Source organism: Xenopus laevis, chromosome 9_10L (genome assembly GCF_017654675.1).
Source record: "Xenopus laevis strain J_2021 chromosome 9_10L, Xenopus_laevis_v10.1, whole genome shotgun sequence".
Lineage (NCBI taxonomy): Eukaryota > Metazoa > Chordata > Amphibia > Anura > Pipidae > Xenopus > Xenopus laevis.
The window spans coordinates 78,391,235-78,408,516 of record NC_054387.1 but is presented as its reverse complement, the minus strand read 5'-3'; the positions used below and the strand labels follow the sequence as shown (position 1 = coordinate 78,408,516).

The 17,282-nt window shown below is 37.1% G+C and overlaps 1 protein-coding gene across 1 annotated transcript in view; it reads left to right on the top strand.

The window, feature by feature from the left end:
* Nucleotides 1-17,075, top strand: part of mtx2.L (metaxin 2 L homeolog) — a gene marked incomplete at its 5' end in the record, with an annotated part of 49,988 nt that extends 32,913 nt beyond the window's left edge. Inside the window, 6 exon segments of the mRNA NM_001091003.1 lie at nucleotides 4,315-4,391; nucleotides 6,575-6,667; nucleotides 8,849-8,887; nucleotides 9,235-9,360; nucleotides 11,873-11,949; nucleotides 16,001-17,075. Coding sequence (NP_001084472.1) covers nucleotides 4,315-4,391; nucleotides 6,575-6,667; nucleotides 8,849-8,887; nucleotides 9,235-9,360; nucleotides 11,873-11,949; nucleotides 16,001-16,205 — 617 coding nt within the window. The 3' untranslated portion in view covers nucleotides 16,206-17,075.
* Nucleotides 17,076-17,282: the final 207 nt, after the last annotated feature.

Genomic DNA, 17,282 nt, shown 5'->3' with positions numbered 1-17,282 from the left:
CAAATAGTTCGATCGAAGGATTATTACTTCGATCGAACGATAAAATCCTTCGAATTGAACGATTCAAAGGATTTTAATCCAACGATCGAAGGAATATCCTTCGATCAAAAAAACTTAGGAAAGCCTATGGGGACCTTCCCCATAGGCTAACATTGAGTTCGTTAGCTTTTAGATGGCGAACTAGGGGGTCGAAGTTTTTTTTAAAGAGACAGTACTTCAACTATCGAATGGTCGAATAGTCGAACGATTTTTAGTTCGGCTCCTTCGATTCAAAGTCGTAGTCGATGATTGAAGTAGCCCAAAAAACACTTTGAAATTCGAAGTTTATTTACTTCGAATCCTTCACTCGAAGTTAATGAATCGGCCCCTAAGTGTTCGATCCAATATCAATAAGAGATTTTTGAAAGTAATATGGCCTAATTGCTAATTGGAGAGCATACCGCCAAGTCTTTCATTTTATACAGCATTTTTTTGTACATTGTTATTCTATGTATGCATAACTTTATATCGCTGTTAAGGAGCCACAGCGCTGTACAATACATAAAAGTAAAATATGTATAAAAAAACACAGGAAAGACAAATCACAAAATAAATATACACAGAATTCATATCAGGACAAAGCTTAAGTGCTATGTGGTAAAAGACATAGTGGGAAGGAGGTCCGTGCCCCGTAGAGCTTACAATCTAAGTGGTAACAATTGCAGTGGCTGTTATTGGACTTGTCCAACAGGTAAGACTTTCTTTTAAGTGTAATTGGCAAGTGTAGCACAACAAGAGTGCAAGACTTACTTTATTAATGGCACTCTATTCTTTGTCTCTTTGCACATGAACATTATCAGCTGTTCTGTCTGCCTTACCTTTTACTGATTTAAATACCTTTCCTTTAAGAACAACACATTTCACATTTTTTCATTTTCTCATCTTCTTACATATCGACAAGATATGATGTTGCTCTTTTATTGTAGTTTAGCCTGTATTTCTGGCTATAGGTTATTTAACAGTTGCATGTTTTGATACATTCATACATACATACCTCTTTACATACAACATCAGTACCTCTTCACACAAATGATGTTGTTTGAGAACTTTAATTCATGTAAAGTTCATAAATCAATCCCACACTCTCATGTCATCAGTGCCTGCTGGTGCTCATTATCCCCAAATTTGAGAGCAGATGCATTGCAGGAGACAAAGTCAAACCCACTTGTTTATAGAAAGAGATATTTAAAAGAAATTATTTAAATACTCAGATGTTTTTACAGAAGCAACCACTCCTACAGGCTACATGGGGCCAGGCCGCCTGCTCATTAACACTTTTCCTTATATGCTGTTCTGTAATTTTTATAACTAGAAACACCGGCAAGTAAAGCTTTCATTTCAGAGAGTTTTCTGCAGCAGAGAAGGCATAAAAAGGTTGCTATATTTGGCAAATGACAATATTGTTCTGCAGTAATATAGAATCCTAGCTCTACCATGCTTTTGGGTTTTACATGTTCATTTTTAAACAATGAATGCAATGTTTTCTTAAGTAGGTAGCAGTTCATTATACCCAAGCAGCCACTGTTAAAAGCATTCAAAAACGTCATGGTGAAATGCTTGCTTGTATGAGTTTAAATGTAACGGGCTTCAGTTATTATTAAGAGCGGGCATGGTGCTAGGTGCAAAAACAGCTACTGATTTTTATTTTTAAGGGTGTTATACGTAATGTGCTTCTACTGCAGGGCTTCATGTTAATATTACTGGCCTACAATACATATGCTTTTGTGCCTATTAACTTAAGGGGCAGTTCCTGTTGGCCAAGATGCTGTGGCAGCCAAGGCAAGCATGATCATCCCTGCACCTCCCTCATGGTCCAAACACACCATTTTCCTATCTTCTTGTCTGAGTTAGGGGCAGATACAAACCAGTAGGGTAAGGAAAGCAGAGGGTCTAATGATGAGCTACTCAAACAGTGTGCTGCTGTATATACCCCAATAAACCTATTTTCATCCCACCCCCACTACACAAAATAGTGCCATAGACAGGTGTTTCTATTGCTTACCCCAAGGCCTAACATTTTCAGTTAAGTACAGGGTTACCCTTGCCTGTTGTGCCCGCACACTGTTTTTTTGTACCAAGTGAATTGCTCACTAATGATGAGTGTGGCAGAGATTACCTATGTCTCATAACAATGATGCCTAGATGCAACTCAAGTCAAATTTATAAACCAAGGCAAACATCTGTATTGAGCATCCTTAGCAGTGAGTACATGTTGGGTGATTTTGTAGTTATGACCATTCCAATTTAAGACCAGGTGCCTGTGATATTGCTGCCATTGTACTTTTAGTTCCTAATGTGCTTGCATGTATTCTTTTGTAATTTCCCCTTACTTTAAACCCCCCCCCTCCCTCCACCAATGGCTATTGGCTGATCTGGAACTTTGTGTTGCCTAAATAAATAAATTATATATATATATATATATATATATATATATATATATATATATATATATATATATATATATATTTATTTATTTAGTTCATTTGAGCAATGTAGATTTTTTTTATTGGCCGGGAAAAGGGTTAAAAAATTAAAATATTGTATCAATGCGGATTTTCTCATTTATAATATTTATGGTAACGCAGAATACTCATAAATACCTTATTTAATCTCATTAATATTTGTGCTTAATGCATCATTTACAAGAAATAAGGGTTCCTCCAATTATTTATTCTCTGTATGGAAGAAATCAGCTGTGTATGAGCTGCTACCATATAAATGCTTTTTATCACCACTGCTAACAACTTTAAATGATAAAACTATTGGAATATAGACTTATGCAACAGAGAAAAAGCTAGGTCTAAACCTAAGAACCAGCCTGGGACTAAAATATGCATGTTTGCAATAACTGTCCATGTACATACTATTTCCCTTAAGGAGAAGAATGTAGGGGAGGTCTCGGATGCTGAATATGGATGCCAGAATATGAAAAGATCTGTCTGCTTGCTTAACATGGTGGTACGTCTGAATGAAACCTTCAAAAAGCCCTTCGTTTCTTTTGTAATACACTTTAGAGTATGGATGCAGATGAGGCCTTTGTTGGTGCAGTGCACCTCATCCATTACCCTTAGGCTGACTGTGAGCAAGAGAAGATGGAATCTGTTGAAAGGGCCCATGACAGAACCTGCTGTTAGCCTGAACTCTGGCTGAACCGGGTCGAACAGCAGGTTTCCTGCCTGTGCTTCAGGGGAACATTTGGTGGAGATACCTCCAGAACTTCTGTATCTGAAAATAGAGAACTGCTGTGTATTTTTCTTCTGATTTCAGGAATATTAGTTAAAAAAAAAAAAGATTGAGAATTTTGTTTGAAATCATTTAGCTTGTAAATATTTTTTCAGTATTAATGTAGTTGGGTCTGTACCTAGATTTTCCAATGATAGGAAAATACTTCACATTTTTTTAACACTTTTTTTTCCAGAATTCTTTTGGGAAGTTTTATAGATGCTTTACTTTTAATAATTTAATAATAATTTATTAATAATAATTTCCTGTGCCATGTCTTTCTGTTCATAATATATTGGATATGGACAGACTGGTTAGTCCTGTAATGTGTTAAAAAAAGTAACTTTACAAAACCTGTCACCATTTTTAGGGTGTATGTAGCTGAAAAAAACATGTTTTTAAAGGAAACCAGATAATTAAAGGAAACTAAAGAATTTAAACTTTTTAGCCAAACTTCACCCACCCCCAATTTTGAATGTAAATAATCATTGCATATTATGATTTAAGTGAAACTGGCAGACTGCAGGGGGCCAGTAGGGTAGTCGTGGCCTGGGTCAGTTGATTCCCTGCTGGGTATCAAAGCAGCATGTCCTTTTGGGATCACAGAAGTACATTTGTGTTAAGGGTGTTGCTGCCATAATAGCAGGGTATGGAACTCAGACAGGAGCAAACAAAGTAAGGGCCAGACTATCAAAACTATCCCGTAACAGGGATTAAAGTACCTGTTTTAAATGTTTTTGTTCCCCTGTTGGTTTCCTGGCTCCTTACCACTTTGACCTCTGCAGCCCCTGTACAACCAAAGAAATCTCACTACACACTCCTGTTTCATTTTCCTTCTTCTCTCTTTTTTATCAAAGAAAATAGATTTTAAAATTTCAAATTTAGTGGATTATATGCTTCTGGCACATTATGGTGGCATAGCAAAACCTACTGATCTCTGTCTTTTTGTAAGTCTGTAATATAAATTAAATCATAAAATATATCAGTTATTATAGAGAATTTTGATGTGTATATGTTTAATGTGGCCTAATAGTCTCTCTCTTTATTCCAAAGGAAAAGTTCCTTTTATCCATGTTGGGAATCAAGTCATATCAGAGCTTGGGCCAATAGTTCAGTTTGTCAAAGCCAAGGTAAGGAAATGTGTGAGTGTGCCTGAAATCTTTCATATTTTCTTAGTGTCTGTAACATTTTCCTATGCACGCACAAGTTTGTTACTATGAAAATTAGTGCTGTTTCCAAGCTGTGTATATAGGATACTGGAGGTTCCAAGAGCTCTCATTCATAAACAGCTGATGGGTCAGACAATGATATTGTATAATGTAAATGGCCACCAACAAAATCAGTTTTTTCCCGTGTGCAGTTAGCTGGCATATGACTAGTTGTATAATGTCCCTGTGAAATGGCAGTTTTTTCCGACAAGTGTTGGCTGAAGACTTTCTTGTGATGGTTGAATAACTTGAGAACATCAGCTTTCAAATAAACTCCTCTGTTGGAGATACCCTAAACACAGTGAGTGAGGGATCACCATAGTATTTGAAAAGACCTTGAGAAAATCTCCCATCTGGACCCAAGGAATTTGTATCTTCTAACCAGTCTACTATATCTTACCAACCTGTATGACAGATTATTTAAAGTTAAACTATACAATGTAGGTCTCTATAAAAATATATTGCAACAACTAATTTTACTCATGTAAAACCCTGCTTCATGTAAATAAATCATTTTCATAATATATTTCTTTAGTAGTATGTGCCACTGGGTAATCATAAATATAAAACTGCCATTTAAAAAAAAAAAGGACAGCCCCCTGGGATCGTCTCAATCGCTGTGCACACAAACAAACTATACTTGTTAGGTCACACGAGCCAATTAACAAACAGAGTTCTGTCTTCTTCCTGTTACAGTTAGCGCTGTAGTATTTCTGGTCAGGTGATCTCTGAGGCAGCACACAGACCATCCCAAAATGGTGGTTCAAAGCAAGAGATGTAAAAGGGCAAAATTTCCTTAAATATATATTCCAGTTTCATAAGGTTCTTTAAAGTGGACCTGTCACTCAGACACAAAAATCTGTATAATAAAAGTCCTTTTCAAATTAAACATTAAATCCAATTTCTATTATTTATTAAAGCATTCATAGCTGTTGTAAGCTCTTTTAAAAATCACAGCTGTCAATCAAATATTGTCTGCCCCTCCTCTATGCCATGGGCATAGAGGCGGGGCAGACAATTACTTTCACTTTCCATTCAGCACTTCCTAGATGTCACTGCTCTCCACATATTCCCCTGTTATCTTTATCATTTAAATGTATAGCCAGGGCATGGGGATGGACATCAGGTCCCCCATTCTGGTGCACAAACAAGATTCTGAGATGATGCAAGGCTTGCTTTAATAACAGTGTGCACAAAATGGCGCCTGCCTGCTTGCTTTAATTATGAATTCCCAGACTGAAGGAAACAAGATTCAAACAATTTATATAGTGTAATTAAAGCTCATTTTGCTTGACTAATGTGATAAAATAGGATTTTGAATAATTTTTTTGGGTGACGGGTCCCCTTTAATATGCCACTTAATTTGATATAAACTATCTGTTGCTCAAGTATTCATTTTGGGGGTGTAGTTTTCCTTTAATTTAAAAAATATGTGAACATAAATATGGAACCTAAAGCCAGTTTGGATAAATATTGTAACAAGATCTTATTTTATTTATTAATGAGCAAGAATATCTGCATTATGAATTTTTGCAGCTGATACTGAATTATGTATGCTACTAAATGTAGATGAAGATCTTTTCTCGAGATCTGGATAAAGTAAAGAATTTGGCAAGTTCAAAATAAATGAAAGCAGGGTTCATCATTTTGTTTAGGATCATAGTAATAAGAGGTCAGAATATTCTGATGGAAAAGGATATAATGGACACTAAACAAATCTGGTCAGTGCCACAGAGCAGCTGCACAATCTTCTGAAACATTTGTGTACATAAAAAGGCTATTAATGCAAGAAATTAAAATAAAAATTGTTATACATTGGGAACTAACTATAATGAGGTATGGTTGATATTTCAACTATTGTTAGGTTTAATTATCACATCACTTTTATGCTGGGTATTTGTTCTATTTAGGCTCTGCTTGTAAACGGTAATTGTTTGATAACTATCACTTGACACAAATAATGTCACCTTATGAGACTTGCTGTGTGATGGGTCAGGGCATTAACGTGCAGTGAAGTTTATATGACTATTAAAAAGAGGTCAGAGCCACACAATAAAACGTTGGCATATTCATGACCCTCTCTGTTTGTTTTCTTACTTTCCTAGGGTCATTCCCTTAGTGATGGGTTGGATGAAGTCCAGAGAGCCGAGATGAAAGCATACATGGAATTGGTCAATAATATGCTCCTGACAGCAGAGGTACAGTATATTTTGTCTTAATAAAGCACAAGGCTTCTTTCTTAAAATTAAATAAGGCCAATAGGCCCTTAAAGTTAAACTAAGTGCTGAATCTCTAAAATGATATCTTGGGTTCCTAAAAGCATGGCACTGAAACCTGTCTACTGCATGTGTTTAAAGACATGTGGAATATCAATACACTTATCTCTGTTTGCTTACTTTTGCTTGTTTAAGGTCACATGAGTGACAAGTTCTAAAGCAGTTAATCGATTGGCTTTAACCCCCACCTTGTTTCCTATTGAGGGCAACTCATATCTTATCTGTGACAATTATTGAACTGATTGTATTATCATTTTTGAAACCCATTACAAGTTTGCTTAAAAGGAAAATAAGGAATTATATATACACACTATTATTATTCATATATATATATATATATATATATATATATATATATATATATATATAAATATATATATATATATAAATATATATATATATATATATATATATATATATATATATATATATATATATATATATATATATATATATAATTAGCCATTATCTTTGCTCACATTAAACATTTTTAATGGGGGCAGGGCATAAAGCAGCAGTGGTTGTCATATCTTTTCAGTTCAAGCTTTCCTGGCTGGTCTAACCCTTAGTGAGGGGCCCCTTAGCTCGCAGCAAGGTTATGATTGTATGATGAATTTACAGCAAGGTTATGATTGTATGATGAATTTACACATAGTTCAAACAATCGAAACAACTGCAAATAACTTTGTACTGCTAGATCCAGCTCTATGTGATCTTCAAGCTAACCTTACAGTAGATACTAGAGCAAATAAGAATGTTTCTCAAATCTTAGCTCAATTGGCCTATAGGGTAGTGCCACATGGGGCTGATTCTCAGACTTTCTATAGATGTAGCCAAGAATCAGCCAATCCACAGCCCTCCTCTCATTTTTGTGTCTGTACAGACACTGTCGGTCTGGTGCAGACACACAGAGAATATTACATGTGTTTCATCTTCAGAATCCACTTTATGTGTCTGATACAGTGCCTGAGAGCACAGACACACGAATGAATAGAGGCCCATGGATTGGCTGAATCAGCCCTGTGTGTGCCCCCCCCTCCAATGGGGCCAGTACCATGGGAGTCATTGGAGCTGTTGGTCTAAGGCTAATGTCACGCTTAACTATGTGTTTTAGAGGCTGTTCACCTTTAAGCTAACTTTTAGTAGCATGTAGATAGTGATATTCTGGAACAGTTTGCAGTTGGTTTTCGATTTTTATTATTTGTCATTTTTAAGCTTTTTATTCAGCATCTCTTCAGTTTGCAATTTTAGCAATCTGGTTGCTAGGGTCCAAATTATCCTAGCAACCATACATTGATTGGAATAAGAGACTGGAATATGAATAGGAGAGGACCTGAAGGAGTAATGAAAACTAAAAGTTATGTTAAAGGTGAACCACCCTTTAAGTTCACAAGCACTGAATCATCCTGAGTGCAACTCTACCAACTGTGATCCAGTTGGTTCTTTGGAAAGTCTATTGAAACTATCCTCTGAGGGCCTTTATATAAGGTTCTGTAATCCTTTTTGATCATACACTAAACAGAAGAGCTAAACCAAACCAGGTTTCCTCATATATCTGTTCAAAGCAGGGTTTTCAAACTGTGAATTCCATACTTGAGAGTAGCTGATGTGTCCCCTTAATGTAGACTTGATTAAATAATAGATTTTCTAAATATGTTTAAAAAAATGGAACTGCAATTGTATAATTATACTCTTTTCTAAGCTATAAAGTGTTAAAAGTCTGCAGGCAAATCAGACAGCTCTGTTGTCCCCCCCCATGCCATATGTTTGTATGATGACTGTCCTGAATAAACTATCTAGGTAACATGCCTAATTGATCCTAAAAACATAAAATGATTAAGGGCTCTTCCCACAATTTCATATTAGAGCTACCTCCTTGTATTATTGTTGTTGAAAACTGTAAAAATTCTTATTTGGTATCTCAGAAGAGAATGTAGCATTTTATCGTGGCTCGAAGTAATCCTTCAGTTTGTAAACCAAAATATTGATAAAAGCAGATTTACTTTTAGACTCCAGAGTGGGTCACGGTGCACACATAATAATGGTTTATCTTTCTGTTTGTATACTTGGCAAAACGGACATTATCTTTTTATTTTCTTGCAGTTATATATTCAGTGGTGTGATGAAGCTACACTAGAGGAGGTGAGTAGCTCAGAACCATTTGTCTTGGTTAAATTTTAATGAGAAAACACTTTTGCTCACAAATGTAGGTCCCTCCTCATAAATGAAACATAGAGGTTGATACCATTAGTTGAGACAGGCTTATCCACATTGTTTCTGCTAGCACATACATTTCATAATATGTTTGGAAATATGCTGTTGACCATTTTTTACATGTTTTGCCAGAAGTAATGGTATGCACTAATATTTCTATCTGCTAGCTATTCATGAGAAAGGAATATTTTTATAAAAGGAGATCAAATATGCTTTGTAGTCTTTTGGTAATGATTTACCGGTGGTCCTAATCACTGTGGCTTCTGGCTTCACAGATTACTCAGCCTCGGTACAGCTATCCCTACTCTTGGCCACTCAACTACTTTCTGGTCTTCCAAAGAAAATGGGAGATAAAACGAAAGATGAAGGCCATTGGTTGGGCTACAAAGACCCTGGAACAGGTCAGTAAACACAGATTGGTAGACTGGAGAGAGGCAGATTTTTAAAACGTGACTCTGCAAAAGGTATCTGGCTGACGATGCTGGGAGTTTTGTGAAAGATTTCCTTGTCATAATAATTTGCTATCACAGCATAAACGCATTAAAGACTTATGGCACACATGTTGGTATGATTGACACAGTAGTATTCAAACCGCTTTTACTTTTTGCAGCTGTATGCTATTATCATAAGGACAATGGTACACAACATAGCTATAATCATCTAATCTGCAGTGGCCTTGGCAGTGTAGTTATCATTTCCCTATGGATGGGTATTTTCAAGCATATTGCCACTTGTCTGTGAGCTAGAAATCACAGCTGTTGCAAAACATTAAGTTGCCCTTCATGGGAATGCTGCTTAGTTTTTAGCTACAAGGTTAGGATAATACAATTACCAAGTCACAGTGCTATTATGTTGAATAAGGGGGATACTGCCCTTTTAAGACCAATTAATAGTGTTATTTGTTGCAGACTAATCTCAACTCTCTGGCTATAGACTGTTAGTGGTATCCCAACAGCCAAGGTGGTGGGAAATGGGACTTTTCCATCTATAGTTTGGTGACCTTGTTTTTGTATCATTTTACTATTAGAGTTCCACTGGGAAAATTCATTCAGAGTAGGTAATTGTATTTCTCTTAATATATGTCTCTGTTTCCTTGCAGTCATATAGATTGAGCTGGTATCTGTCTTCTAAGATTAGCAGCATGGAGATATTTGTGCATTCTAGTAGTGTATATGGCACGGAACATTAAGCTGGCCACATACTATTAAATTTGCTCATTTGGTGAGGTCGCCAAACAAGTGAATGTTTCCCCAGATATGCCCACCTAAGATGGGAGTTATCGGTTTCAGTCTGGTAGGCCCATCAGAGGGTCCCATACTTGGGCAGATAAGCTGCAGAATTGGTCTGAAGGACCCAAATCAGCACCTAAATACATCATTGTATGGCAACCTTTACACTGCTCCAGCTTGATCGCTGTCTATAATGGCATTTACTGACAAATAGGAGCTGTTATGTTGCATATGTCAACTGTGATACATCCAATGAGTTATTGTTATAAACTGCAATTATAAAAGTACTGTTTACTAGAGGAACTGTTTTTGAAGTCTGAGGAGGAATGTCAGTAGCTAGTAGCTTCTCCTTCCAACCTTTTCTATATTGAAGCCTTTAAAGGGGTGGTTCACCTATATGTTTCCCGATTGTATGATTTTGACAGTTCTATTCTGAGACAAGTTGCAATTAGTCTATTTCCAGGTTGGAATTTCAGTAACTATTTCTTAGCTAGGGTCTAATTTACTCCATTTACAACTAGGCAGTAGTTTGAATACGAGACTGAATGAATGATTAATAGAAGTCCTAAATAGAAAAAGTAACTTTAAAATTGCAGCTTCCCAGAGCAATAGTGTTATGCTGTCGAAATCAGGGAATAGCATTTATAAGTTGGAAAGAGGCAGAAGAAGGCAATATTTCAAATATATAAATAATGAAAAGAAGACAATAGAAATGATGCTAAAAGAGGCAATTCTATACTGAAAGTTAACATAACTACCCCATAACAATACATTTTCCCTATTATGGATAACATTGTTTCCGTGTAGTGCAGGGATGTTTGGTTTGTTCGAACCCTCTCCTTCTTCTCTGTGAGATTTGTGAATTATTCTGCTCTTACAGTTCAAAACACCCTGTTGAAACACTTATGATTAAATTGATCCTAGTATGTGCCTGTGCGGTTGTGTGCCTAGGTTAGGAAAAATAAATTGTAGCCTCCATTGGGGCAGGGAAGGATGTGAATGATTAAACATTCTTGGTAGAGCTCTGAATAATATGTCATCGCTATATAATTAAAGCATTATAATAATTCAAGTGTAGCCTGTAGCATCTTCTATGGCTTCCACTAACTAATCATTAGGAATCCAAAAAGATTGGTCATGATGTTGTTGTATGCTTATCACAGACTGGCTTCAAAGACAGCAATCTTGGATAAGGGTGACAGATATTGTTTTATTTTTGCAGAAGTATTTTATATTCAGAAGTATTTGCATACATGCAGATCAGTATTACTACTGAGCTACTGGTTAATCTTGCATTAGGCTCGTAAGTGCTGTGTGCACAGTAATCCATTCAAGGCTTTTAACAGTAGTCCTGCTGTTTACATTTAGGTATATAAGGGGCGTATGCTCAGGCAGCATTTTTCATTTGGCAAAGATGCACCAGAATGTGATTGTGCCACCTGTTATTGGGCGATGTGCTGTTTTCTGTACCCCCTCACACAAAAATAATGGATGCTGGGATAGGAAGTTTAAAACCAATGAAAGAAGGCTGAAAAACTATGTGTTCACCATCAACATTATGCTTTAAACATTTAACATAGCAGGTCAATTTAGTATATCTTATGGCGTTCTTTTGTTTAAAACTATTACTGAACTACATAGATATTATTGAAAAGCATTATAATATAACCCTTTTTTCAATCAGGTATTTGAAGATGTTGATCAGTGCTGCCAGGCCCTCTCTCAAAGATTAGGCACACAGTCCTATTTCTTCAACAAACAGTAAGTCTTCCATGCTGCTTCTATTAAGCTAAACACAGCAATACAGCTAGGTTTTCACAAATAACCTTTTAAATTAATTATAATTAGGGATGCACAAATCGAGTATTAGGTGACTTTTCATCTCACAAACAAGGAAACCAAAAATGTTTAAACCGTGACCACAGCACATGGTCCCCCTCCTTTCCCTAACTTACATATGCAAATTCACTTTCGGATTTGGTTCTGTATTCGGCAGAATCTTTCACAAAGGATTCAAGAATTGGCCGAATCCTAAAATAGTGGATTCGTTGCAACCCAAATATAGCGGGCCTGTGATAATGTTTTTCTAATTTAAATATCAGTATCAATCTGACTTTTTTTTAGCAGTTTTAGATTACTTGAGCATTATTGTTTTTTAAAATAATGTTATATTATTCCTTTATAGTACATCTAGCTTTGCGCATAAAAAGAATGTTTCCGGCACAGTAAGGGCTCTTACACACGGGCGTTCCGACCTGCGCTCCCCTGCGTTCCGTTTTTTGGCGTTCAGCCGCAGGGGAGCGCAGGAATAGACGCAAGTCATTATTTGAAATGGGGCTGTACTCACTCAGGCGCGTGTAGGCGCCGAACGCAGGAAAAATGCAGCATGTTGCGTCTGAACCTGCGTTCGGCGCCTACACGCGCCTGAGTGAGTACAGCCCCATTTCAAATAATGACTTGCGTCTATTCCTGCGCTCCCCTGCGGCTGAACGCCAAAAAACGGAACGCAGGGGAGCGCAGGTCATAACGCCCGTGTGTAAGAGCCCTAACTCAGTCATTTTGAGCTTAATATTGACCATGTTGTGCATAAAGCAGAGAGAAATTTCCCAAGGTCACAATGGAATCAAACACAGGCTTACCATCTAACTGGCAAAATACAAATGATAAAAAATATTATCATAGAAATATCTTCTATATTTTGAGGTTAGTCAGGTAAACAAGTGTTCATAGTTTGTTCTCGTTTTAGCTCCTTAGAGCCTTGGACAAGTTACTATGTCCTCCTTATTAAACTGTAAATGCTACAGATAGCAATGCTGCAATTTTATTGGTCGAATACACACAGAAGATATCTGGTAAATAAACCACTGTGCATAAAAATTGTGGCACTGTGGTTAACACTGCTACTTTGCAGCACTAATATTATGAGCTGGATTCCAACCTGGACAATGCCAGCAAGGAGACTGTATAATTTCTTGGTGTCTGCATGGGTTTCCTCTGGGTTCTTCTCTCACACTTCAAAAATATGCAGTAATATGCATAAAGGCAGATTAATGGGGTTATGATAAAATTGCCTCTATTGCAGTATCTGTATGCTTGAACTTAGATTGTAAAGATATCTGGGATAATAAGATCCGATTTTGTATAGGCTGGCCCATGTGACGCCAACTTAAAGGTAAGCTGTGAGAATTGCTATTTTCTGCCCTACCCAAGTCTAAGGGGCATATTTATTATGATGTGTGAAATGAAATTTGCAGAAAAAGGTGTAAAAAGCTGTGTAAAATAAATGGCGAATGTATCATGGTGTGTGTCGGTAATTTTACGCCATGTGACCGCTGTTATCTTACATTGTTTCTGGTGGAAGTCATATTAAAGGAAAACTATACCCCCAAAATGAATACTTATCAAATTGAATGACATATTAAAGAATCTTACCAAACTGGAATATATATTTACATAAATATTGCCCTTTAACATCTCTTGCCTCTATACTACAACACTAACTGTAACAGGAAGAAGTGAGGAAGCAAAAGACACAACTCTGTCTGTTAATTGGCTCATGTGACCTTACATGTGGTTTGTATGTGTGCACAGTGAATCTTACGATCTCAGGGGGCGGCCCTTATTTTTTAAAATGGCAATTTTCTATTTATGATTACCCAATGGCACATACTACTAAAAAAGTATATTATTATGATAATGGTTCATTTACATGAAGCAGGGTTTTACACATGAGCTGTTTTACTCAGTATCTCTTAATAGAGACCTACATTGTTTGGGGGGTATAGTTTTCCTTTAAGAAAAAAATGTGTAAAAACGTTATACCGTTTTTTAAATGGTGAAGCCTGGCGATATGTGGTTTATCCCGCTGTTTTTTACACAGCATAATAAACATGCTCCTAAAGGAGGATTTGAATTCAAAAAGTCAACAACCACTGTCATCAGTGCAGCCCCAGAGCATTAATTCACAGCAACCAATCGGCAATTGGCATGTATCTGCCAATGTTTTGTTTACATAGTGAAAGTTACCTCTTTGGTGCAAATTTGTCACTAGATTAACAATTTCTTCCTTCTTTAATGCTATTCCATTTTTCATTTTGCACACCGCTGCTCTCCATTGCAAGGCCGTGATGTACAAAACTCTTGTGTGTCAGGGGCCTTCATCACATCAGTTGCATTTTTTTCCTTTGTAGTGTTATAGTTTGGGCTTATACTGGAAATTCTAAACTAATTTGCTCTGCTTTAATATAAAAAAAGAAAATAATCTTTCTTAGTGAATTATTGTGTCCTGTAAATATGCATTTTAAAGCCCCGGTGGTTTGACAGCTGCAGCAAATGGGTGACAAGGTCAAAGCATTCATGGCTGTCAGGTGGAAGTGCTGCTTTTCACTGCACCACTGTTCCTCTTTGATTTTCCTGTGATGTTTATTACCATTTGTTTAGGCATTAACACAACAGAAATGGATCCAAGTGTCACCACTATACAGTTCCTATTCCCACCAGCACAGGAATTCCAGACAAATGAAAAGCCCAGAAGGGATGTCTTTAAGTGTTTGAAGTGCACTAGTGTTTTTTACCCCAAGAACACGTTTTGTTATGCGCAAGACCTGCAGGGAACTTCAAGAAAAACCTGCAGTTCTTGTAACTTCTTTCAAACTGGGAGGGTACTAAAGAGTGTCATTGGCAGCAGGGAAATAAGAGTAGCATTGCAATAGCCATAGTTAGGTGTAAAAATATACATTTAAAAAAATCTGAATGTTTAACAGATATGCCAAAGTAACTGTTATAATTGTTTTTGAAGTGTCCGCACATTTCTTAGCTCGGTGGCATTTGGAAAGACAATAAAAACCCAGAGTTAATGTGCAGATATAGCTTTCTAAGAATGGGAAGATCACTACTCTGTAACTTTGAGTTGAACAGTACAAACCTGACATTCAGTGCATTAATTAAGAACTAACATGGAGAGGGAAAAAATAGATAAGTGTAGAAAGAGAGAAATTCAGAATAGATGTAACTGGAAGCTGACAAAGATGGTGTTAATGTAGTCATGCATAGTCCTAAATTGGCTGCCGGCTCCACACCAAGACAGCGGTCTACTGTCCCATGTATAAGGCCCAAACAATCGACTGCCCGACCAGTATAGGGACTGAAAATCCAATGTAGTGAGGACTAACTACACTGGGCCCTTCATGAAGTCCTCTCCTGATGGATCAGCATAGGATCTTTTGTTATTCCGGATGTTGGCTTGGCTTGTTAGACTGATAAATCTAAAGTGTAAGCCAACTTTTTGACTGCTAGGGTGTTCGGTGAGGTCCAGTATGGCAGCTCCCACACATTATAAATCAAGTAAGCAGATAACTAAGGCATCCTGTGGCAAATATACTGTGTCAATATTCAATTAAAAATTAATGTATTGCCTATTGTCTTAGAAGCAAATATCACTATTGACTTTTTTTTATGTCTTTAGTCAGATTCACAACATTTTGGGGGAAGGCCCCTTGAATTAAAGATCATAAAAAGTGCAGAACTGTCCTTCAGTTTGAGCAAATTGAAAATGATCTCCGGTATCAGGAACACTGTGACCTATATATAAGGGAACAATTCTGCAGTCAAAAGAAGGGGTCCGGTAAAGGAGCCGGGGGGGGGGGTGACCCTGAAGTAACTGAGTTAACACCAAGTGAAGCTGGCATTGTAGGAGTTAATTGTAAAGATGTATTTCTGAATGTATATTATGTGCTTTATCCTCATTAAATGAAGCCACAGATGGTTTTAACTTGAACACTGTGCTGTTCTGTTTCTTGTCCAACTCCTGTAGACCCACTGAGCTGGATGCTCTGGTATTTGGACATCTGTTCACAATACTTACTACGCAGCTGACGAATGATGAGCTTCAAGAAAAAGTGAAGAACTATAGCAATCTGATTGCCTTTTGCAGAAGGATTGAACAACACTATTTTGAAGATCATGATGGCTCCATAAGTTCCTCTATAAAACTATCAAAGGGGCCCACACTTCCATAGCAGCTCCTCATTGTAACCTTTTGCTGGAAGCCTGGAACCTCAGAATAACAATCAAATTAATAGTTTGGTAAAATTCCCTGTATGTAAATTAAAAAAATCCCATCCCTGTCCTCATACGATGTTCTCAGTTTCACACAAAAGACCCACATCTGCATTGTAATAAAAGTAAGACAACTGTATGGAGACTACATTTCCTTGTCTTTGATGTTGTCCAGGGCCCCTGACTAAGCCTTGTACAGATGTAATAAACAGAGACTTCAGAGCTTCACATTGAAAGAACAAAGCAGAGGTCATTTGCATTGCACATTGAGGATTATCATGCTAGTTACATGAAGCAGCAAGTCAGAGTCCAACTACTGTTCTTTTGCTTTTAACAAGCGCACACTCTGAAAATCTGTGTGTTAACAAGGTGATTAGTCCCTGTAACCCATTAGCATTCCAAAGATGTTACTCCTTAAAGTCAAATGTCCCTGCACAGTTAAGGCCATAGGGTAAAAAAGCTTTTCTTTTATTCAGACTGTTTTCAGATCCATGTTAAGCCAAAGGTGCATGTAAAATTGTTCTGCTGGCATATTTCATCTGGTAGAGAAACTAGAAGATGTATGAGCATTTCTCTACCAGTTGACATATGCTGGTGGCAGAATGTTGTGTGATTTCCTGTGGGTGGCAAAACACCCAAAATTGCCTTGCCATAAACTTCCATAGGAATCCCTTTTACCCTCCGTGTCAGTGCACCCATGGGCAGGTGATCACTTGAAATCTCTCAGGTGGCCAGACAATTGAATTCAACTCTTATCATATTGCTAAGGCTAGGCATATGTCGTGCATACAATAAACAGAGTGGAAGACAATGGCAAAAAAAAAAAAAAAGAGAGCGCCACTAGCCCTTATGCAACAGCACAGCAGTCCTTATACACATGTAAGACATGAAACGCATACAGACAACACAGACTATTTACCTCTTTGCCTTCAGTCCCTTATCTGTACCTTTTATCAGTGTGTCTCCTCAAACAGAACCATTTGCTGTAGTTTATTTTGTTTTAAGCCGAATAAATGCAAACCTCAACATGCTGCAAT